Source organism: Talpa occidentalis, unplaced genomic scaffold, assembly GCF_014898055.3.
Source record: "Talpa occidentalis isolate TD23 unplaced genomic scaffold, MPIMG_talOcc4v2.1 talOcc4.5, whole genome shotgun sequence".
Classification (NCBI taxonomy): domain Eukaryota; kingdom Metazoa; phylum Chordata; class Mammalia; order Eulipotyphla; family Talpidae; genus Talpa; species Talpa occidentalis.
In genome coordinates, this window is record NW_023604861.1 from 100,478,811 (window position 1) to 100,504,064 (window position 25,254).

General features: G+C 35.1%; 1 protein-coding gene across 10 annotated transcripts in view; it reads right to left on the reverse strand.

The window, feature by feature from the left end:
- The window catches only part of REV1 (REV1 DNA directed polymerase), an 86,614-nt gene that overhangs the window by 21,535 nt on the left and 39,825 nt on the right, over positions 1-25,254 (reverse strand). For 6 of the 10 annotated variants that reach the window (XM_037527956.1, XM_054701905.1, XM_054701904.1 and 3 more), the window contains 6 exons: positions 18,004-18,156; positions 14,619-15,325; positions 12,100-12,207; positions 10,666-10,782; positions 6,357-6,465; positions 1,063-1,191 (listed from right to left, as the gene is read on the reverse strand). In XM_037527956.1, the coding sequence (XP_037383853.1) occupies positions 1,063-1,191; positions 6,357-6,465; positions 10,666-10,782; positions 12,100-12,207; positions 14,619-15,325; positions 18,004-18,156 (1,323 nt within the window). Of the gene's footprint in view, positions 1-1,062; positions 1,192-1,696; positions 1,826-6,356; positions 6,466-8,157; positions 8,348-10,665; positions 10,783-12,099; positions 12,208-14,618; positions 15,326-18,003; positions 18,157-25,254 lie in introns of those variants that run through there. The other 4 variants (XM_037527955.2, XM_037527960.2, XM_037527961.2 and 1 more) reach the window with 4 other exon arrangements.

Sequence of the window (25,254 nt, forward strand, 5' to 3'; positions counted from 1 at the left end):
AGAAGACCTGAGTTCTGGAACAGACTTTAAAAGGTAGACCTTCCATTTGGAAAACACCAGCATTCATATATTTGGGGCCTTAAAGACAGCTGTGATTATAACTGTTACCCTGTTACCCTGAATTTTCTCTCTCCCATTCCCACAAAAGCAGAGCTTGTATCTTTATCAAACTAGCAACAACAAAAGCTGATACTAGATAAATGGGTGTTCAAATAATGCTTGAGAAAGTAGAGGAAGATGTGAAGATAGAGGCAAGAAGTCTTATCTCTTAGAACATCAATCCAACCCAAGGGTTGCCCTTGGTCTACTGTTCAGATGCCTGTTTTGCTAAATCAAGACTTAATGGAACCCTGCCAGGACATCCATTCACTAATATATTATCACAGCAGAGTTTAAATTGAGACAAAGACTTTCTCTGGTCCTTCATAGCCAAAATATGCTGAATCTTGCCTTAGAGCATACATAGCTTATATCTATATTAAATTTTGAGTTTTGAATATTGAGTATACCACAATAAGTATACATTTTAAATTGATCTCCTTTTCTCAGTCAACTAATCAACTACCTTGAAACTTATTAAATTCTAACTTTTATAAAAACTTACTTTTGGCATACCTAATAATTTTAGAAGATAAAGGGTTTTCATGAATTCTACTTGTTAACTCATCAGTTCTAATTTCAAATGAAGCTATAATTCAAATGTACTAAAAGAAAATAAACAGGTTAAACAATTCTAATCCTTTACCTGTTCTTCCATTGGAAGAAAACTAGAACCACTGACCTGATGCTACACAGACAGAGAATACGATTTTACATCACCATCAGGAAACAGTTTAACAATTTTACCAATGCAAAAATATCCCTTATGATTGATCTACCAATTACTGGAGTTGCAAAAAGAAAAAGGAGGTTGATGTACTGGGATGCTGAGTAAAGAGAAAGAGATAGAAGTCTTATCAAGAGTGACCCTGACAATAATAAAGGAAACCTGTCTTGAATATTAGAAAAAAGGTGTAGGAAGAACAACGCAGATATAAAAAGTGACTACAATATACACAGTACCTTGCCAACGTTTCATACATCATTCGTGCAACTTCCTTATATGCATGAAAATCATATGGAACAGCTTGAAGATTAGGACAAAGCTGCTTAGCTTGCCCAAAAAACATTCCATTCTTAATGCCAACTTGTCTAAAGAAAGAACAGAACACAATGGATGTTACAGAATTTTTAAATGCAAAATCAATTATCAATCATGTTGATAATATCTCCCCATGCCACTAATATACAATTTTCATTTATCCCATTTTTATTAGGGGTAGTTATTTAAAAAACTTATAGGTTGTTTTACCCCCAAAGGAAAATTGCACAATTATCTGATTATGTAAATGATATGCATAGATATGCCAAAATATGTTGTTAAAAAAAGACCAGGTTTGGCTCTAGACAGTATCTTTTCTCCTAAGATTCAGACCTCTGGCCCCTTTGCAGAGATGCCAGCATGACATATGCTGGTGATATCACAACCACCTTAAGAGCAGGAATGTGCCATCAAAAAGAGGTTTTCTTCCCCTAAAACATGGCACGATTTGGCCAGGGCTCATCCCCCAAAGACAAAATAAATAAATAAATAAACAAAGAGAACTACACAAAACAGTGCTATGTGACAAACAGACAAATGTACTCATCCTATTACCACCCAATTCCCAAATGACCAATTCCATGCTCCTGACTTCAGGCTCCACAGTGGTTGAGATGCCAACAGCATTGTATATGGTAGGACATCATTCTGGGCAGGAGCCAGGGTTCCAGAACTTTGAGGGACCTAATTGAAAATGGTAAATTTTAAATCTATTGCTTGTCTCAGTGCCCCATATTACCTTTGGTGTTTGGTGCATTCAGCACAAAACTATAATTATGGAATTGTTACAAAATTGGTAAAATACCATTTTACCACTCTATAATGAATCAAGAAAAAAATACTGAAGTAAAAGCAGCACAATAATGTTTCACCAGATTGCATACTCCTCTAAGAGTACATCAAATAGTTATTCTAAAATAGACAAAGATAGTGAAAATTTACTAAATGCTGACTTGGTATGGTGTTTAGGAAACATATGCAAATAGTCTCCAATTGCTCAGAGGCCTCTGGCACTGTCTCCACTCAAACCACCCAGCGAGAGCTAAAAAGTGAAAGAATCCTCCAACTTACTGAGTTAAATACAATATCATATGCACTTCTTTTTTATGCAAAAATGGTAATACAGAGCCTCCCTGGTGGTGCAAGGGTTAAGACACAGCCTATGAAGCAATCTGAAGCCACTGCAGCACAAGTTCGATTCCCGGCCAGCCAGGCTGCAACCCACATGGCGCAGCAGACCTCTGCTGGCTCTCCAGGTGCTCCCCTCAGCAGTGTACTTCGGTCAATCTGCCTGTTCTGTTCTCCACTCTATCTCTGGTGAATTCTCTCATCGCCCCCCTGCCCCCACACCTCTGGCTTGTGCCCCAGCTCTTGTATGCATAAATAAATGTTTTTTTAAAAAAATGGTAATACATCATCTGACTGCAAAGCCCCTGGTAGACAAGTTATAGAAAGGAAAATGACAGTAAAGAAAATGGCAGCTGATAAGCAGCAAGGTAAAGAAAGCAATTTTTCATTTATTCAACAAAAATTTCTCTTAGGCATTTTGCAAGATGTTGAATAAAAGATGGTGGACAAAGCAGACCTCATGATGTTCATGAAGATGCCCTGTACTCCCCCAAAGGAAAAGACAGAGTTAAATGGAACTTTAGTAAGGCAAGGAAGTGCAAGTATAACAGTTTAGGAGTCTATATAGAAATACATAAGTAGTCTTAGGACATTTTCAATAATGTTAGATATACAGGTTTGGCATACAAAACACTTACAAATAAAAATTTCATTTTCAAAATTTTCACTTATACAAAGATTTTCAAGGGCATATTACTTAGAAAAATTTAATACCTGTACTTATGTACTTCTGCATATATACCCCCTAGAGAGGAATGTTTAGGAGTCACATCACTGTAAAGAAACTACAAATACAAAAATGAAAACCAAAGAGGAATTCCCGTAATGAAAGAAAGCAAAATACCTTAAGATGGTGGTTGGGAAATTAGATTTGAATCATATAAAATAAATGAGAAAAGACAATTACAAAAGCAGTGTAAAGTGACTCTTTTTCCCAACAAAAATCTTATGCAGGATAAACTACCAATACTTCCTAAGTATATGCTGTAAAAACATTTTTTTGCAATATGCTATGTTCAGACAATTGTATTTGGTGTTAGACAATATCAAAAAACTAACCAGTAAATCATTGTCATTGTACAATATACTAAGAGACATCCATGTTATTAGTCAAGAATACTGAAGGGGTGAAAACAGATATAAAAATGATGTGATATAAAAACCTTTAATTCTAAAATATTTGTATATCCTATCTGTTCATTAACATACTTACTTTCTCACTAGGTAGAAGCTTATTTTTTATGGTAAGTATGGGGTAAAACTGATAGTACATATCATACTCTGATCTATATATACACATCCTTCATCACATATTTCATTCCACTCTTTGTTGATGCAATTATTAGTGTTATGTCTACTGAAAGCTCATTTAATACACCAACTGGGATGAACACACCCACAACCCAGTCCCCACTCTAACCTGAGAAGCATTTCTCTCATGCAATTACAGCTTAAAAAAAATTCTCACTTAAGGAAAATGTAACTGTTAGACCAAATAAGGATACACAGGAAGTTTTTTTTTTTTTTGAGACCTTCATTAGAAATAGCCTTTAGAAAGTGGAAAATTACGATTAAAAGAAAAAAGTCCCCATTGCTGTGGGTGTTTTTTTTCCCAACTCAAATTTCTTTACTTATTTTTATTATTTTCTTACATCACATCTTTCTTCATTTTTGTACAATATCTGATTTCTCCCCTCAGGTGTACCATAATTCTCCCACCGCCACAGTTCCTGTGCTCTTAGTCACCATCACCATAGTCCCCTTGTGCTCTTCCCTCCCATTTTGACTCCTTTCCATCTCCTACATCTTGCTGTATGCCTCAGATCTATGGTTTGCCTGCAAGTTTTTTTACCCTGACCCTCTGTTCGGTTTCCCTATATTCCACCCATAAGTGAAATCATGTGAGGGTTTTCTTTTTCCTTTTGACTTATTTTGCTTAGCATAATCCCTTCCAGTTCTATACTCAAATTTATTTTCATCCTTGTATGCATTTCCTTAAAATAAATATGTGTCATTCAAGGTGCATTAAATGACTTACATTAAATGTCCCTCATATGGTATTAATCCAATTACTCTGTAATAGTTGAGCTTGACAGCCAAAATCTATGGTACAATACAAATAAATACACTATCCAAACACCAATATAAGCCTACAGTCTAGAAACAACAGCAGCTACAAGAGTTCAAAACCATCAGCAGCAAGTAATGCTTCTACCCTTGAAGCAGCTTTGACACTTCCCATCCAGCGTTCAGGTTGGGGAGTGAGAAGAGGGATCCTGAAATGGCAACACAGAAAGAGAGGAGCTTTCATTTCACCAATAAGCAAAATACATCATCAGGAACCAAGTGGTTTCCTTACTCCCTGGACTACTCCCTGGACAACAACTGTCCAGCCATCAGAAGCACAAGTCATGACTCAATAAAACTTAGTAAGTAAAGAAGAGACAAGCCTTTTGGGCACAACATAAAACCAACTCTGAACTGCCTCCATTAATAAAAATTTAATAATCCAAAATGCATTTGCATTTGACTTATTTTTTTTAATGAAAAATTAAATTTCAATTTTTTGGCTACATTATCAGCTAAGAATGAATAAGATTAAAACATAATTCTGTCAATGAGAAAGGTAAAACTAGCCTGGGAATAAAAGTTTGATATACCTAAAGAGGGAAATAATTTAAAATATTTTAATTATGCAAGCTTAGACATAAAGCTTTTTCTTAAACATCTTTCTAAAATAACTGGCAAAATTTTAAACAACTTAATATGGCTAGAGGATGCTGAATTAAAATATTTTTTGTTCAGATTAGACTGTTTGAAGAACCCTAGGTTTCATTCAAGACTATAATACACATATCAAATCATTATGCTGTGTATCTTGAAACTAATGGGTCAAATTATACCTCAATAAAAATATATGAATGACAAAAATATAAATATACTACCTAACTTCTTTTTTAAAAAAAGGGCAAAACATAACTGGTAAGACACTTTTTTTATGATTAATAAATATCTAAACAACTGCCAACAACATGTTGTTAAATGCTTATTGTGGTATAAAGATAAAAATATCTGTGTCCAAGTTATTAGGGAGAAAAAAATTTAAATAAAAGACCACTGCTTCCAATTAATTCATTATTAGTCCCTTTACGTTCACAGCTATTACAACCAATTATTTTTAAATGATTAATTTTTGAAAGCAGAAGGAACATGTGTGCGTCTGTGTATAAAAACTATTTCTTGGGGCCTCCCTGGTGGCGCAAAGGATTAAGCACCGTGCTATGAAACAATCCACAGCCTTGGTAGCATGAGTTCAAGTCCCTGCCGGCTAGGGAGAAACCCATATGGAGAAGCAGACCTCTCCTGTCTCTCCCGCTGCTCTCCTCAGCAGTGTGTTTCAGTCAGTCTGTCTGTTCTGTTCCCCACTCTGTCTCTGGTGCATCCTCTCACCCTTCTGCATCTCTGGCCTGTAACCCAGCTCTTGTATGAATAAATAAATCTTAAAAAAAAAAACAAAACAAAACTATTTCTTCTCATATAGAAATAAGGTTACTAAATAAAGACCTAAAAACAAAGTTGGTGCTAATAAGGTGACAACACTGCAAATACGAGATTATAAGGTATGCCGATACAGAATTACTTACTTGTTTAATAATTAATCAAATTTTAACATAATTTTACAAAACAAGTATCAGATTAAAATTAAAGGATAAAAGGATTTTTAATCCTTTAAAGGATTTTTTCTTAGCTGAAAAAAGGAATGATTAGAGTAAAAGAATATTAAAGGCCCTCTCACATTCAAAAATATCCAATTCTTTAATGCCATGCTTTCAAAGTCACATTTTCTTAACCACAAAATCTAATTTCTTTTGATTTCCATGATAGGACCTCTTGGTTCATCAGGAAACTAAGTTACTTTATTTAAAGGAACGGACAAATTAAGAATAGAATCATTTCTTTCCATAACATGTCTCTAACATTTAAATTATCGGCTTGACTAACATGTCTGAATTGACTTTGAAAAATTACAAAAAAAGTTAAGTAAAAAAACTATTCACAAATATAACCATACTTAATTTCTACATACCTGGCTTCATAACTACAAGATGCAATTTCAGCCTTTGACAAAACAGAATCAATTCCATTTGTTTGAGCAGAATCTTGATTCTCCCACATTGATGAATCTGATATATCTGCTTTAAAAATAATAAAATTCAATGATAGTTTGTTAAAAACTGATTTTTCCTGAACTTTTAGTCAAGAAATTTATTTTCATACATAAATGTTATAATAAATTCCAGGTAGTTATCTCCACTGGTATTTATCTCTTCATTGAATAAAATGGACTATAACTCTAAAATGGTTTGCGCTTCAATTATATTCGTCATCAACAGTCAGATAGTTAGAATAAATTGATGAATGTTCTATTTGAATAAACTTTTAAAAAAAAACTCCAAAAGGTAACGGGAAATAGGTAATGCAAGATATGAATTTCTCTGAATGTTCTTTGCTGTTTCCTAAGAGAACTACCTGCAAAACTTAAAGTTGCTCAACAAGCATCAAATTCCTGAAGTCATTCAATGAATAATTTAGATCACATACCATAAAATGGTTTCATCCTAAATTTAAGATTTTTCTTGTATGCAAAAATAAATAAATCTTTAAAAAAAAGATTTTTTTCTTTTTGACATAGACAACAGTGGAAAAGGTTCATAAATTATCCCCCTTTTCAGGAAATTCTACTTTTGGCTTAACAATACAAGCTCAATTAGAAACATTCAAATGTGATCCGAATGTCAACAGCTTTACAGACTACATCTCTAGCTTAAATAGTTCAGCTCACCAATATCTCTTAATATCCAAGTCAAATTTATAGTTTTACACAAGAATATCAAAGCAGAGTCTGAATACCTACTGACTGCATGCCACTTAACTTCCTTAGCCACCTTTATTTCACTAGTAATTGAGAAATAGATTAAAACAACTTCAGTTATAGATCTCTTGGGATGCTACTACTGAGTTCCAAGAACACATTCTAAAAAACACAATCACAGCCATAGTTTTACCTCATTAACAAAAGTATAATCAGTTAGTAAACAAGACCAAAATCGACCACTACAGCACACTGCAACAATCTATAACAAACCCAGTATTTATCTTGTTTATTTCATAGACATAAAGTTCCATGAAAAATCAGTCTAGTTAAAAAACACCGCCAGAAAAACATTGCAAAGTGTCTGACTTTGTGAACTACAGCAACTCATCTTGGTTTGAGTCCAGTAATCATCAGCTTTTATCCAACTATGTAACCCATAAGCATTTTTGTATTCTAGCACCCATATACACAAATCATAAATGAAAATCAAAATCAGTATTCACATTTTAATAGGGTCAAATCCCACTAGCATCACAAATAAAAATAGCAAGAGTATACAATGAGCTATGATTTCTGATATGTCATGATTAACATAGGACTAACTGTGACAAACTAAAGACAGAATGCAGGGCAGAATACCCAGTCTTTCCGATGGGTTTTAGAAGTCTAAGTATTAGTTTTAGTTGTTCATTATTCTAATCTGAAAAATCAAAGAACTTTAAAATTGTCAGTATCAGAGTTTAACAGAGGCTGCTACTAAACCAAAAAAAGGAAGAAGTGAAGCTTGAACAGTCACAATCAGGTGCCTTTCAAAGGCATAACCATGAGTTATGCCTTAAAAATTGGGGAGTTAGGTGATATATTTGAAGGGCTAGTTAAATAAACTAAGGTACTTGTCTTGAAAATTACAGAAAAATCATGCTTGAGGTGAGAACAGTGTCTGTAGTCCCTGTGCTGATGTCCCCTGCCTGAGGGGCAGCACCTCGTGTTTCTCTTCACTGGGCTGGCTGACCTTTTCCACAGTGCAGCAGAGTGCGTGATCCCTCCACGAGCGCAGTGAGTTGCTTCATGGGAGATTCAGGGAAATGCAGGGACACACTGTCCTCACTGGAGGGCAAAGTAGAGAACTGCTCATCAAAACTTGACAAACTAGACGGGCACATGGAGAATGTGGAGAAACGGTTGGAGAAATCAGAGGCCAGGACCCAAGTCTGTGAAAAAGAAATCGCTGAGAATAAATCTATGACTAACACGATTTGTAAAACTGTTGTTCTTCAGAATGAAATTTGGAGTTGTTGAAGGGATAGAAAACATGTGCATGTTGGAATCCAGCAAGGGATAAAAGGTCCCATCCTTGAAATCATGAGTATAAATGGATTCCAAATAATAGGATCATCAATGAAAAGTGTCACGACTGGGTACTGCCCCATAAGCAGTTTCCAAAGAAAGTCAGGAATGGAGATCCCCTCGTTATGCTGGTCTGATTGAACCAAGAATTTCTGAATATGACAAGCAAGAAACTAAAGTTTCTATAAAAGGCTAAAGATGCTATTTGTTCTAATACTTTGCTTTGATTACAAGCCAAAACATTAAAGTGAATTTTCTTAAAAGAATCTTTGGCTTCTGCCAAATTCCTAAATTAATCCTCAATATTTTCAAATGTGGTGTAGTCTCTGAGGGCCCAGAGAAAGAAAGATCAGGAAGTAACAAGGAAAGAGGAACAAAGACATTGAAAAAGTTCAAAGTATAAGCTCAGTTGCAGCTGAACTTTATAATAAGGAACAATCTATTTGCTTTATATGTCGCAAATATTTTAGTAAGCTCTTAACGGGTCAAAGGCTTAAGATATGAAAGTGAATGACATCGAGTTAAAGAGAAAGCATAAAAGTATCATATTCACCTTCTCTAGTGAAAGGAAAAATTATTTGACAGTTGTCAATGGCAAATAAAATTTCAGTATTTCCCCTAATATCTACCTTCTAGTTTACCACCCACATTTAGAAGCAGAGGATATGTAAATTATAAAAGGTTAACACTGTTAATCCAGTGGCAAAACTGATGAAGACAATTAAGTAGCCAATGCCAATATTCTATTAAACTGTTTACGGTCAGATCATCAGTGATGGAGGAAAGACGAAAGAGAAGTAGTTCTCTGCTGCTCCTATGGAATGTGTGCTTGCCAAGGACTGCTGAAAAGAGGACATGCGCAGTAATCAAGATTCCACCCTGGAAAAAACTGAGCACTGAGTGACATTCTACTCAACAGTGTGAACATGGCACTTTGTCCTATTTCAGCATTCATTCAATAAGTTTTTACTGAGTGCTCAATATGTGACAAGTATTATGCATTTCCTTAAGCTAGTTGTTTTCTAGAACTTACAATTTCATCTTTTAAATGATACCAAATAGAAAATAAAAAGAAAAACCAATCTACCGCAAAACCATACTACCAATACTTAAGAAACCACCCATATTGTCAAATACCACAGTACAATTGAATCTCAACAAGCTTGATATTAGCTACCCCAAGATCTAATCATGACACACAAAATGCTAGAATCTCAAAACCTCTTAAAAGATTTAAAGACCAAGAAAAGCTTTAGGGAATCTAGAAAATATGGGTACACATGAAGTATAAAGATACATCTACAATTATTTACTTTTGTACTTATACAATGTTAAACACATGATCACAACCAACAAATGACTAATCCCCAAAAAGTTCTGGGATGGCACTGGCTGTGTGTTTGACTTAGTTTCGTTATTTCTAACATAGATTTTATAAGTGAAACCTAGGGTCCTGAAATAACTGGGCTGAAATTAGACAGCGTGCCTTCAATTCTACTGTCTTTCAAACAACTTTTTGATGAATACTTCTCTGAAAAAGCTAATTTAAACATTTTTTTGGCTTTGCAGACATTCATGAGGAAACTAATCAGTGTCAATAACTTAAATTTCTGAGCAAATATTTCTCAGGGAACTTAGGGGGGAGAAGATATATGAAAATCTTAATATTATCATGTTTAGTATAATTTATGATTTTTTGTTTACTAGACAAAATTTTAAAGCCAGAGTGGCAGGAAGAGTTTCTTATATAAAACAGTTGGGCAAGTGGAATAACTGATCTTATCTCATTTCACTAAACTGAAGTTCTGTTTATTTCACTGTCTCATAGAAAATCTTGAGAGACACACGCAATCTTTGGTGATCAGTGACTGAACTAGTAATTAACTCTGAAATTAAAGGTTTCCACAAAATGATATCCATAAATTTCATCCCCAATCAAAAGTTATACAAAGCAAACTAACCATCTTTTAAAACGTTCTAACCTTTCTGTCCCATCATTGAATTCAACAAAGTATAACAATAAACCAGTCACTTGTATTACATTTAGATTTTAAAATGTCACTGACACCCTTAAAAACCGTATTTGAACTTTCATTTCTGTAACAACAGTACCAACAGCAAAATTTAGAAGTCTTCAGCAGGACCACTATTATTTCAGAGAGCTCATTTGTACCTGCTTTGCCTTTCAGGATTTTATTCTGGTAATACTGCCACTCCAACTGGGGATTAGTGCCAGGACGTAAAGGTGCCCTTCCTGTGCCTCTGTTACTCGTAACAGCCACAGGTTTTCCTGTGGGGGGAAAAAAAAAAGCTTAAAATTTAAGTATAGTAAAGTTAACAACTGACATAACTATGTCAAAGTTTTTGAGTTATTTTAATATGTTTTTTCTTTAGCTTTAGGCTAAAGGAACTAAAATCTTTAAAGATTATCAATCACCATGCAAAGGTCATGTAGTTTCCCAACACGCCCGCTAAGGTAAACTATTTATGGCAACTGTGATACATTTATTTAACTTAAAACCAACACTATCACTTAGCTTTCCATGTTTTTTGTTTTTTTTTTTAACATTACAAAATAGGGAGTCTGTATTCTAGAGAAAAAACTTCAGTCTAGACTTTCATATTTCTGATATCAGAAAAGTAGGCTAACATCTGAAGTAATTTTTCTCAATTTTTAACAAGAACCATATATGCAGAGGAATCAGTCTGGCTTACTATATAATAAATGAATATACAGTCATTCAGTTTTTGGTTCAGTTATAAGACCTTTCATGTATTTGTTAAGTTACAAGATAATTTTTACTTCCTAAAAGCAGTAACATCAATAATTTATTTCTATTTTATGGAATACACTGGTTGTGAGTACAAAATTTAAACAATGCAGCATTACTCATGGGCTAAAGTCAATTCTTTAGTATTCCAACAATCCTTTCAGAGCTGAAGCGTCAACTACTCATAACAAAAATTAATCCTGGGTAGTAACCAGCAGCTTTCTGGACTTCCCTTAAAGAAGAACTGACTCTCAGAAGTAAATGCTAATAGTTATTTCTTCCAGACACAGAGAGATCTACTAAAATATCCAGAAAAAAGTTTCTACAAGTATTGAGTGGCTCACAAACACCTCAAATTCCATTAAGACAGAAGACTTTACATATTTTGGCAATATTCAATAACACAAAATTACTTTACAGTCAGGAATTTGGAAATGATCACTAGCATCAAGGTAGTTAATCATTTAATCAAGAGAAAGGCAATAGTGACTCAAGTCACGAAGACTCATGCTACAACTATAAAATCTTCATTTATTAACAAATCAACAGCAAATTTAGGATATGTCCAATGCAGCCTGCCTATGTTAGTCTTATAGACAAATCCTTCAGCTGAAGATAGCGTTCTTCCCTAAATAGGCTTGATATCTTTAGAGAGAATTAAACCTTCTCTAAATTTCCTGTATCTTTCTTAATAATGGTGTCTGGAAAATTTGGAGGAAAAAATCAGTCTTGCCAGGAAAATCACAACAAGTATTTCTTAAAGAAGAACTTGTGATCCCTTAGAATATATATAACAATATGCTGATTTTCTAAAAAATATAAACAAATATACAGACCTTTGAGATCTGGTCTATTTCGTATACCCACTGACACAAAGAAGCAATCCATATCAACATGCATTATACAGCTCTGATGTCTGGGTGAACTCAATACTGACATATTTCCTAGAAGGAAAAAAAGAACATTCAAACCCCAAACTAACTTTTAATATTAAAAAGTCAGGTCTAGCTAGTCTTAGAAATTATATTTTTAAATTCTTACAAGTAGAAAAATGTCTTTAAAAATACAGAATCTACTACAGGTTATCTCCACCACCTCCTCAAGAGAAGTCAATTTCAGTTACTTTGGCTCTAAAAGTAATTCGGAAATACAAATTTAGTTTCTAAACATGATTTTAAGTAAATTGTAAAGATACCATGTTTTCCTAGTCTATTCTTTATATCTCAAAATTTTGTCTAAATACTTATCAAAATTATTTGTATACTCACTATTCTATAAAATATGTGTTATCATGTAATGTTTTCATGGGACTAAGTAACTATAGATGATTGCTATTTCATGTAGTCTACAAATATTCCTTGATTAAAAACTATTTTATTGAGTACTTGACAGGTGTCAGACAGTTTTAAGAGGTTTACATATATTAATTTATTTAAATTCTCAAAACATCACTATGAAGTCAGTAATCTTATTATCTCCATTTTTCTTTGTTTGACAAATTAATAATTTGCTTGAGTCATACAGCCAGTAAGATGCTGAATTCAATCCCAGGCAATCTGATTTCAGAGCTATCACACCACCACAGGTTGTTTTGAATACATACTGAAAAAAATAATTTATAAAACAAGCTATACACAAATGACACCTTTCTCCTTATGTTATTAAATACTACTAAACATCAGCTCTGAAGCATATATGCCATTTTATAGCGATAAAAGCAAGTGTACTCTCCTAAGGAATTTGGCTTCTAATCACTCCTAGTTATAGAAATTACGATTATTTTAACTCGAATCCACCTACAACCAAAGAGTTCCTCTATATCCATCTCACCCTTAGCCTTATTTTCTGATCCTCCAAGATATATATAAGAGCCTTATGCTTATAAAATGTTCTGATCTCATAAAGGAGTTTTTCTGTGATAGATTTAAACATACTAGCACTGAGGGTTAGGTTCCATAAAGGGTTTCCAAAAACATACAATTACTTCCCAAAAGGTTAGGACCATTCCATTGACCAAACTGTGAATGGGTAAGCATTCACCTGGTTCTCACTAAGTGAGATCTGGTCTATATCATATACCCACTGATATAAAGAAGCAATCCACACTAACATGCTTTATACAGCTCTGATGCCTTTGTGCATGTTATTTCCTTAAATTCACAGCTTCATGAAATGAATATTGTGGGAAACCTGTTACTCTGCGGAGAGGAAACAAACTCAGAGGTGAACTAACTTGCTCATGGTCCTGTGCCATAAAAAGTGGGAGAGGTGGGGCTGGGATTAGGCTGTTCTCTAATTGCAAAGCCATGCACTTACTTGCTAGCCTCTGTAGTACCTCAAGAAAAAATTTATAAATCTTTCTAACCATACTTTACTGTGTAAAGTATTATATAAACATAAACCACCCAAAAAATCCTTAAACATTCAAGTAGTGGAGAATGCATATACCAAATGTCTACTTAAATTGTTCATACCATATGAAAATTATTCTGTTCCCATTCATGGAATTCACAGTAATTCTTTGAAATTTTCAAAATTAATGACTTTTAGGGCCAAGGCATGATATAAGGTTAATCTCATAACTATGACATTATTCTGCAGTATTTCGTAAGTAACAAAAAGCATTTAGAAGAATACATCGCACACAGCAAATTATAACCCACTCCCCACTCCCCCCACAAAACAACAACCCACCTGGAGAGACTCACTTTCTAGGACAAAACCAAGACTTTCTCTGTGTCTCAGTTTCCAAAGTTATGAATTAAAGGGAGATCCCTCCCCCTAAAAAAACCTCACATAAATTGTAAAAAGCAACTAAAGCCTCAAACCAGATACTATCTTATAATGACTTCTTTGATATTGTTTTTGATGACAAGTATTAGAGAACAAAGTACAATTACCCAATCTACTTATATATGAAATACTTAATATCTCACTATAAGTTTACCAATGTAATTCCGTAATTGTGTCAAAGTTATTTATTTAAAAATCATGATGCAAGCTTCTGGAAATTAACATTTACTCTTACCAAACCAATCCATTCTTACAGGAATTTAAGCACTGAATATAATATACATTATATTTTACACAGTTCAAAAACTTTAACAACTGATAAGGTCTACATGAGGAATGAATGATCAGAATCCCAACTTTGTTACTACTTAAATTACCTGAAAATTTTACTTAGTCACAAATCTAACTTTAAGAATAGTTTAATATATTTTCTATAATTAAACTTATATAACCTGATTGCCCTAAAGACTTATGAGAGCACAGTATTGATCAGACTAGCAATGATAGCTTAAGAAAAAAATGATCAAGTATGACTATTTAAGAAAACAATTTTAGTATCTACCTGTGTCAGTTACAACAAGTGCAGACCTGCCTGTTTTCATTTTTTTTAACTTTTCCCTTCCTGGAAAGATACCACTACTTTGTCTTTGCAGGGTATTGACAAACTCAGTCAATTCACACTTCCACATTGATATGTGATGCAGTCTTGAGTGAGAATAGAAGTCTGATATAAAACTGCAGTCTGAAGGTTTGGATGGCACTGAAGATGCTGCCTTGCTACCAGCAGGTACTGAAGAAGTGCTTTTTGTGCTTGAAGGCCCCTGAACCATGGAGTGGTGAGCACCATTTATTTTAGTGTTACTGTGCAAAGATGATAACGAGGAGTTAGTTCTGTGTGGATTCCGCAAAGCATCTGTGTTTCTGGGGCTTTGCTGCAACTGTTGCACAATGCAGTCTCTGAAGTCAGTGGTGCTCTTCTCAGCTTTCTCCTCCTCCTGGGTAGGGTCTGGAGAAAGCCTACTGGCAACACTGTTGGCCATGGACACTAAGCAATCCTGTGTCTTTAAGGCACCATTAGAGCTATGAGTGTGTCCATTAAAAATGGCAGTGCTGTCTCTGTGATGGGGAATTCCATTTTGTTTCCTTTTGGGAAAAATCTGCTCCAGTTCCACAAAGCTAAAATCATCACTTGCATCTTCTTCATTCCAACTGTTCATTCCATTCACTTTGACTTCATTTTCTGTCTCAATCTTCTTAATTACGTGATTTCTAAAGCAGTAAAAAAAATTTTATGTAAATTACTAGTGGCTGACTTTACAGGTTAAAACATTTTCATTTAAATATTTTCTTAGCAAAGTGAAAATCAAAATCAACAAAAAACTATGAACCAGAGACACTTTTTGGGGGGTGAGGGATGGGAGGGGAGGGATTGGGGTCAGAATGGGGGGGTTGCAATTGTATGGGGAATATAAAAATAAAATTTATTATTCAAAAAAAAAAATTTTCTTAGCAATACACACTTTGGTATGTCACCCCAAAAACTGAAAAATTAAGTCATAAATTTATATTCTCTCATTCAACAAAAGGTGTATTTCTTTGCTAAACCAAAGTAGTAAAGTAACTAGTAAAACAGCCTTTAAAGTTTCTTTTTTCTTACCTTCAGACACCCTTAAAGAAGAAATATAATGGAGTCTTTTCTAGGTTGAAGAAAAACCCAAACTATTCTCAGTTACTTTTCTCATTAAAAATTATTCTGAATCTTTTAAGTTTTATATTGTGTACAACACAGTGCCTGGCATTTACTATCAATAAATATCTGCTGAATTAATATACTATGAATTTCTCCCACAAAAATAGGTAGAAATTTTTATTTGGATTCTTATCCCTATCACCCTCACTTTAGTTTTATGTAAGACACTATTTCCGCACATGAAAAGCAACATTGCTATAATCCTGAGGCCAGTTAGTATCAGTCAGGAAAAGAACAAACTATATTCATCAATCCATTATTGCAGCCAGCTGCTGCACATACATATAAAAAAGAACCAGATCAATATCTATGGGTAATTCAGTAAATTTACACCTAAAAAATGAGGACACTTGTCTTATTGACAAGAAAAATAGCATTTTATTTCTAAGAAAGGCATATTTAAACATATTTAATACATGTTGGTCCAAGACAATATGGACCAAGTTTCCTAATTGCAAAATTATAAATGTAGAGCTATGGCAAATGTTAGGCTAAATTTAAATCCTACCTCCTCTAGATGTTTGCTTGGTAATGTTCTGTAATAAAGACAACATTTGCATTCATGAGAATCTAAGTAACAAAAACAAAAACCTCAGTTGTGGAGCTAATAATTCATTCTACTTAAAAACATCAATCCCATTACCATTCGGGTCCTAGATGAGGGTGCCATCTATAGCACCAAGGCATAAGTGAGATTACCAAGGTATATTACTAAATTTTAACTCAAGTCCCCATCCTAATACCAACTTGGTATAATGGTAATGACAGTCTGACTACTTAGAAAAGTAACACATGACTGAGATGTAAAACATTACCACCCATTTTTTTGGTTGGCTCTGGCTTTGCCTGACCATCTCATAGAATATGACAGTCAACTCTGAGTAGGTCCAATCCTCATAGATGATTACGCCAATGGAAGTGGAAAAGACTAACTAGAAATGATTAAAAGAGTAAAGAAAGAAAATCTAATTCGTTAGATGTCAGAGAAAACCTGGTCTTTAAGATAAAGAGAAAACGAGAAGAAGTTATTTCAAAAAAAAATTTTAGTATGTATTGAACATACCAAAAAATAAAGATCACAGAAAGTAATAAAAATGAAGTCAAAGCCTTACATCTAGTTTTCTTGTGTCAATAATACTAAGATTCGTTACATGTATACTAGGAACATAAGCACATATTTGTAAGAAAATACATTCTAATATACATTCTTTCTGTACTATAGTTTTTCAGCCTAGACAGAAATATTTACAAAGTAGTTGCACTGGAAATCATGACTGGTAAAAAATTTTTATCAGGCAACAGAAAAAAATATATTAAGAAGTAAAATCTAACAGGTAAATTTTTCCTGAAGCTGACACAAAGAATGCTAAAAAAAAAAAAAAAAGGCATCTACTTTCTATTTTTATTAGTGTGAGTAAGAAAAAAATATGAAGTTATGCATTTGAAAAGGTTTTCTGATATTTGTTGTACACCTTGATAGTACTAAAAAATTAAGTTTTAGGTAACATGAAAAACATCTGAATAGGTAAATACAAGTTAAAGAACAAACGACAACAAAAACTATAAAAGGTGATGATATGGGATCCTCCCAGATTAATTAGGCTCTTGGCCTTTTGGAAAAATATACCCAACTCCCAAAGCAAGCAATTTAATAAATGAGAAGGCTAATGATAATGAACCACCTGATATACAAGTTAAGGCAACACACCAATTAATTGTGAAACCAATTTACCCAGGATTATTGCAATTAAAGCTTACATCAGCATATTTTAAAATATCAATCATATGGAATAAAAGTCTAGATTCACCTAATAAACATGCTTGAGGGCCACCAACTAAATTTTCATTGGTATAAAATATTTACATATGCAGAACTGTAATGAATCTGTTTTTGAGATACTTGTGTAAAATAATTGCTTTTAAGAAAAATCATAGAAAATTTTACTTTTAATAATGTATACGATCCATTAATTTAACATACAACTTTAATCCGATTAGAAAAGCCTCCTTGTTTACAACTTGTATTTGAAACTTTCATAATAAAAAAAAATTAACGACATCCACATGCAAATTTCAACATATTTAATATAGCTGAATGGCCAGGTCTCCTATTTTTTTCTATCTCCTGCAGTGTAGAGGCCATGGCTAATGCTAAAAAAATCAATTTTGTGGTACACCCAAATATAGACAAACTTACACCCTGTTGTTGAGCTGTTTGGCTATATTGCTTGGACCTGGTTCAGGATCCTCAGGTTTGCACACAGGATTAAAGTTGAGACCTTTTTGCACACTGGACGGCTTGCTGTATAGCTGGTATGGAATGTAGGACAGGAGTCGTCCAGCTTTGATGCTGAAACAAATAAATATTACCAATTTAAGAGATCAATACTTGTGAAAATGATCTTCATGAAAAATCAATGTGCTTAATGATAGCAGTATTTTCTCAACAATAAATCATCTGTTTTTCCAGCTTATTACTTTTACCTCTTTTTTAGTAGTGCTAATACATACAATCCTATTTAAACATGTAAGAATAAGACATTCCACCCATAAAGACTTCTAAAAATTAATGGTCAAAAATCTTAATGGCAAAAAATACTACAGAATAAATAGGAAGAGAAAAAACCAAAAGGACAGTTAGATATTTTAATTATCAAGACTTTATTATTTACCACAATTCCCCCTCAAACAATTCACACAGAATCAAGACTTACTCAAATCCCATCTCAGACAGTTTTTCCAAAATAAGTACAGTGGATGAGGAGTCCCAATTTCTATAGTTCATTAGGTCTATTAAATGTGAAAAATTGCAAAATAGAAAAACAGGACAAAAATAATCTCAACTTGAGTAACAATTTATATTTTTTTGTCCAAAGTGAGAGACAAAGCCACTTGAGGATCTGAATTCTAAGAGAGCAAAAGCCACCTGATATATTTTCTTCCAAGTGTTCACACACAACAAACATTATTAGTAAAAATCAGAGGAACACAAGCAATATGATATGGTACTGGAACATTAATGATTTCCACTTATACTTCAGAGGAAACACTGATTAAGCTGTCTTAAAGCAATTCTTGCTTTTTAATATATGAGTTACAAGTGATTACTATGTTTTCAAAATGCCATTTTTACTTCAAATTTAAGATAGCCAAACAATATACTTATGCTAACATCCAATTTTAAAATAGGTTCTTTACTGAAAAATATTTCAAATACATCTTAAGTTTTAAACCTAAAATATATACTAAGAGAAGTCATTCTTCAATTACTTAGGAAAAAAATAACACACTAAAAAATAATTTTCTTATTGGATGATAAATCCAAGAGTTTGACATTTTCATTTCCTCAAAGGGCAATCCAGAAAACCTTAAAAAAAATTAAAACTACCATGTAAGGAATGACTTTCTTACAATGACTAAGCATTGGCTTAGAAAATTAAAAATATTGAGTCAATAGTTATAAATACAGGAAACATACTAATGATAACCTCTAAAATTTGCACTATGTTAGAGACTATGTTCTTGATGTAATTACATCATTATGTATTTATCATTTCCATGGAATACTTGAATTATAACCAGATATTGAAACTATTTGTGATGTTAAACCTATTTGTGACAATGTATTTCAATTTTCATGTATCTTTCATAGTTTTCACACATGAGATTTATTTTCAGGCTAAGTTTTATCAAAGTTACAAATTACATTCAAATATCAGAATCAAAATTTTAAAGCTAGACAGTTTATTGATTTAGTTTAGTCTTATCAAACTACCTTTTCTTCTTTTAATGGTTTCGGTATGCATCTCTGTCCTCTCATAGAATAGATTATCTATGTTACCTGCTCCCCACCCAAAAGCAGAGGATCTTAATACCTAAAGTAGAATCCTAATTTTAGCCTTCTACCACTTTTTTCATAGATTAACTAAGAATAAGTAGAGTGAAACTGTGCCCGGTGTACCAGCTGCACAACCTAAATAAGACCAATGTGTAATGAAGAGAGGAAAAGCCCTATTATCAAGCTTGCTTCTCTTTCCCACGACAGTATGCTGGAGTGATGCAGACTTTAAAAGGGCTCTCTAAAAAAATAAAAAATTAAAAAAAAAATAAGGGGGCTCTCTATGGTCAACAATGTTCAAACATAAGGGTGTGTCCAATTCCTAATAAGAGTCATGTGTATCGCTAGCAGAATATTTAGGTTTATATAACTAAGTCCATGGAGATTGACATAAAATAAGAAAGCCAATTTAAAATACTGCAGTCTCAAGTCAGACATCCTCAGAGATACCTAGAGTAAAAGGAATTGAAGCCCAAAGCACTAAACTAATGTTAGACTAGAAATTCTTTTAATTTCAAGCACAAACACTATCAATCTACCTACCTACAGGTAAAGGAACAGAAACATTATCTGAAAGCATGTGTGTGTGTGTGTGTATATATATGTATGTATATATATATATATATACGCACACACATTTTAATCTTTTAAAAAAACTCTCATGGATTAATTTCTATTATTTTCTATAATTTCACTGCTATCCTAAGCACGAAGGAATTGAATCTATTTTTCTACTATTTTTATTTTTTAAAAAGCCAAGTATAAAAATCTGAATTTCAAAATCCAAAGGAGCTTCACTTTACTAAAAGATATTACTATATGGTTTCTTTATATACTGAGCTTTTCAGGTACACTAAAAATGCATTCTGACATATGTGAAAGAGTTTATAATTATACAACTAATAAGCCACATTCACTATTTTAGGGAGTCTTAATTCTTCCTTTATCCTACAGCCCCAAGTAAAGTTATCTCTAAAACAAAACTTTGTATATTACAGTTCTCTAAGTCATTTTCTATTTCTGTCAAATGATAATGAATTTACACTGAGTTATATAACCAGATAATGGGAAATTTTACAGAAATAAAGTAACAGCAAAAATCACTACATTAATTTCTATTCCAATCTTTTAATTTTTTAAATTTTATTCCAATTATAGCTTTTAGTAATGACATTCTTTATATGAAACAATTCTGCACACAAATACTTTTATGGCCCCAGTCATTTTCTATTAGAAAAACAGCATCTTCAGCATCTAACACTATTATACTTATCTGCCCATTCCATTCTTCTTCCTTAGTCAAAAGTGAATTTAAGGAAAGAAAAGTTCTAAGTGCTAAGGAAAAAGTGAGCATTTTTTGAATTTTATTCCACCCTTACACATTCAAAATTAAAAAACCCTTTGCCCCACATGCACTGTCTAAACCTTACAACCCCTCAGCAAGACACCATGAGCTCAGAAAACCAAAGAAATAGGTATACAAAACATGTATACTACTTCTTGTCCTTTTCCCCATGAGGTTCAGATTAACTGCAGATACTGAGTTGAACTTTTCATTCTTTGTCTCCTAAAGATCAAGGATATGTTTTCTAATAAAATTCTAATCATTAGTGAAATGTGTGTTGGTTAGACAAGTAAAAATAATTTCTAAAGAATTCTGTAGTGTGACAGAAAAATGCAAATGACTCCAAGATTAATTTTAAAAAAGCCAAGTCCACACCTGAAACTAGTCATGCACATTTTGTATTAAGAATAAATTGAGGGGAGGGCCTCCACGGTGGCGCAGCGGTTGAGCGCTGGGTTGCGAAGCTGCCCGCAGCCTCTGCCGTGCCGGTTCGATCCCCGGCTGCTCCCCAGCCACCAGAGGAGGGTCCCACATGGAGCGCTGGACCTCTCCTGCCGCCCGCTGCTCCCCTCAGCAGTGTACTTCGGTCCTTCTGCCTGTTCTGCATCCTGCTCTGACTCTGGTGAATTCTCTCACCCTCCCGCGCTTCTGACTATACCCAGTGCTTGTATAAATAAATAAATAAATAAATAAACCTTAAAAAAAAGAAAAAAAGAAAGAAAAGAAACTAAACTTAAAAAAAAAAAAAAAGAATAAATTGAGGGGAAACACAAGAACACTGGGGAAATAAAAAAAATGACATAAAATTGCAATCAACTTGTGTCTAAATGAATTGAACAAGCAATCTAATATTTACACTGAATGTAATTAGACATGTAAAATTTTAGCCCACATGAAGTATGAGATCTTCAGAGTGTCATATGTGTATGACAAATATTCTAGCATATTATGGTTTGGGGGGTTAAAAAGAAAGGACATATGGGACTCAAACACTCCTACTAAATCACACTGAGGTGACATAAATTGGAACAATAAACTATCACTGCCATTCAACTCACTGCACACCTATGTGAGAATCTAACCATAGGAGGTAGGTTCCCATGCTACAAAAAACTCATCACAAAAATGAACAAAAACAAAATTGACCTGTAATAACTTAGGAGAATGTGTTAAACAGCTCCACTGTCCTTCTCCTCGGTCTTGAAGAGTCAATTGGGTGAGAGACAATAGTTTCTTATTAACTATTCTACACTTCAAATTTCAGTGTAAAACACTCAGAAAAAGGACTATGATAAAATTTTGAAATTTACTGACTTATAATATACACTATATAAGTGTAAGATTTACAAGGCAATGGTTTCACTAAATAATCTCATCTTAAACTAATGCACATAGACTTCTCATTAAAGGACTCCCCTGCCTCATAGAACTCATGGCCACATAATCATGTCTACATTAACTCAGGTTTAATGGCACATACACAGACACCAGGGAATTCTAATCAAAGTAATCACCCCACACACTTGGAGGTGGTAGTTGCTTTTTAAACCGTTCAAACTGAAAACATGAAAACTAATTGTGGGAGAGAGTATCATATATCATCCATTAAATAGCTAATATGTTTTAAATTTTAATTATAATAAAATGTCATTAAAACACTGCTGAGAAGAAGAGATAACAAGATTTGGTTAGTGTGTGAAAGAAAAACAGACCTGGAGAGGGCGGAGCAACATGGCGGCGAGGAGACGCTGCGAGTAAGATCTCCCATTAAAAAAAGTTAATAGGGAGGAAAAGCGGCAGGTCCCAGTGAGAACTGGGACACGGAAGATAAACGGACGACTCCAGCAAACTGCCCGAAGAAGAAAGTTGCCATAAAAGAGGATGAGAAGGGAGGGAAGCGCAGAACCCTGCTCCCCTCCCCCGCCCACAAAGTCGGCACTCTCCAACCGGCAGAGAGGAGGGAAACAACAAACCAAAACGGCCCACAAGAAAAACGGACACAGCAAGCGGGACTGTGAGTGGAAAGGAACTATTGCAGCCACCACACCCCGTGAACGGGAGCTGAGGCGAACCCTGCAGGATCCGCCGCGGAGGTGAGCTCCAGGCGCCATTAAAGAGAGCCCCGCCCCCCAGGAGGAGACCAGCACCAGCACACAGCCCCCGCCGCCCGGTAAGCTTGCGCGGAAAGTGGCGCGGATCCAGACCGGATCGCAGCTGCCCAGGTCCCCGCGCCTGCGACCTAGGCTTGCGGGGAGACGGCGGAGGCCCTCCCTGAGTGAGCAGGAACAAGGCGCCCAGGCAGGGGAGCGGGATTCAAAAGGCGCCATTCCCGCGCCACTGATCTGGGCTACAGCCCGCGTCCTGGAACTGAGGGCTTTGGAACTGAGACCCGGGGCACGAAATTAGGGGTGTGGGTTCCCCACGACGGTGGGGCACAAGGCAGACACAGCACCCCAAAGCCGTTGAGGTGTACCCTACCATCCCCGCTCTGCTCCCTGTCCCACGGGGTGGAAAATCAGCTCCCCAAGGGCTCTAGGAGAGATCTCTGGCGCCACCTAGCGACTTGACCCCAGCACAGGCTACTGAAGGAGCTAGTGGCCAGCTGGGGAGTTAGCCCACACCTGGCTCCTTCCGAACAAGTAGTCTGAGCCCACAGGGAGAGCGAGCACCCACAGCCGGGGCAGACCAGGCGCGCAGAAGAGTGTGCCTGAGACCAGACGCGCAGGGAGTGTGTCCCACATCACCATTTTAGAACAGGGACATTTCTTCAGTAAAGACTACCTGCAGAAGGCTTCCTCAGGAGCCAGAGGTGAGCGGGGGAAGTTCGCCCACGCCAGACCCCCTCTGGCCTGCAGTCCAAGCCCAGAGGGGAGCAGGAACCCACCGCCGGGGCAGACCAGGCGCACAGGGGAGTGTGTCCCCACATTGGCATTTTAGAACAGGGACCTTTCTCCATTAAAGGCTGCTTGAAACTGACAGATGACTCCTGGAAGAACCAGAGGGGAACAGAGAAGCCCACCCAAGATGCCGGCCAGTCCCAACAACACAGTGTCCCAACGCATACGGCAAATTAGAAAACAGACAGTAGGGAGGAGAAGAACCACACGCAACCTAGCAACTCTCCAGAGAAAAAGCACACCACAAAAAGAAAGCCAGCCCCCAGATTGCAAAGACAATAACTTGGAAGAATTTCTGAGCCTTCCAGAAAGAGAATTTAAAATTGCCGTGATTAAAAAACTGACAGAAGTCATAAAGGAAAACAATGATAAGGGAAAAATAATCAACGATCAGAAGAATGCAATTGAGTCCCTAGAGAGGGAAAACAATGGTCAGAAGAAAGAAATTGAGTCCCTAAAGAGGGAAGTAAAAGAAATGCAGGAGATCAAAGAATTAATGGAAGAACTAAAGAATTCTGGGAAAAGCAATGAAAGCAGAATAGATGAAATGGAAGAACGAATAAGTAATCTTGAAGACACAGAAATAAAAAGAACCAAAACAGAAAAGGAAAGAGAAGTACGAAGGAAAAAGAACGAAGAAAGACTTCGGGAACTATCTGACTCCATGAGGAAAGGAAATATAAGAGTTATAGGAATACCAGAAGGAGAGGAGAGAGATGTAGGAACAGAGAAAATATTCAAAGAGATAATTGAAGAGAACTTCCCAAATGTGAAGAAGGAGCTGAAAATTGATATACAAGAAGCAAGAAGAACACCAAACTTCCACGACGAAAGGAAAAATACAGCAAGACACATAATAGTAAAGCTCCCAAGAATCCAGGACAAGGAAAAAATAATGAAGCTGGCAAGAGGGAAGAAACAGATAACATTCAAAGGAAAACCAATCAGGCTGACATCAGACTTCTCCGAAGAAACACTACGGGCAAGGAGAGAGTGGAGGGACATAGTCAACAGACTCCAAGAAAACAGATGCCAACCAAGAATACTCTATCCCGCAAAGCTCTCCTTCCTCTTTGAAGAAAGAATATGGACCTTCCCAGACAAACAGAAACTCCGGAATTTCATTGCAACTAAACCCCCACTCCAAAAAATACTACAAGGAGTCCTAAAGCCAGAACCTTAGAGGGACGAAGAACAATGAAAGAAGGCCAAAAAAAAAAAAAAGTTATTAAAAGAATAAATAAATAAAATCAAAGGAAAGACAAACACAATGGCAAATACAGATGTTAACATATCAATATTAACTCTAAATGTAAATGGACTAAACTCTTCAATAAAAAGATACAGAGTGGCAGCCTGGATTAAGAA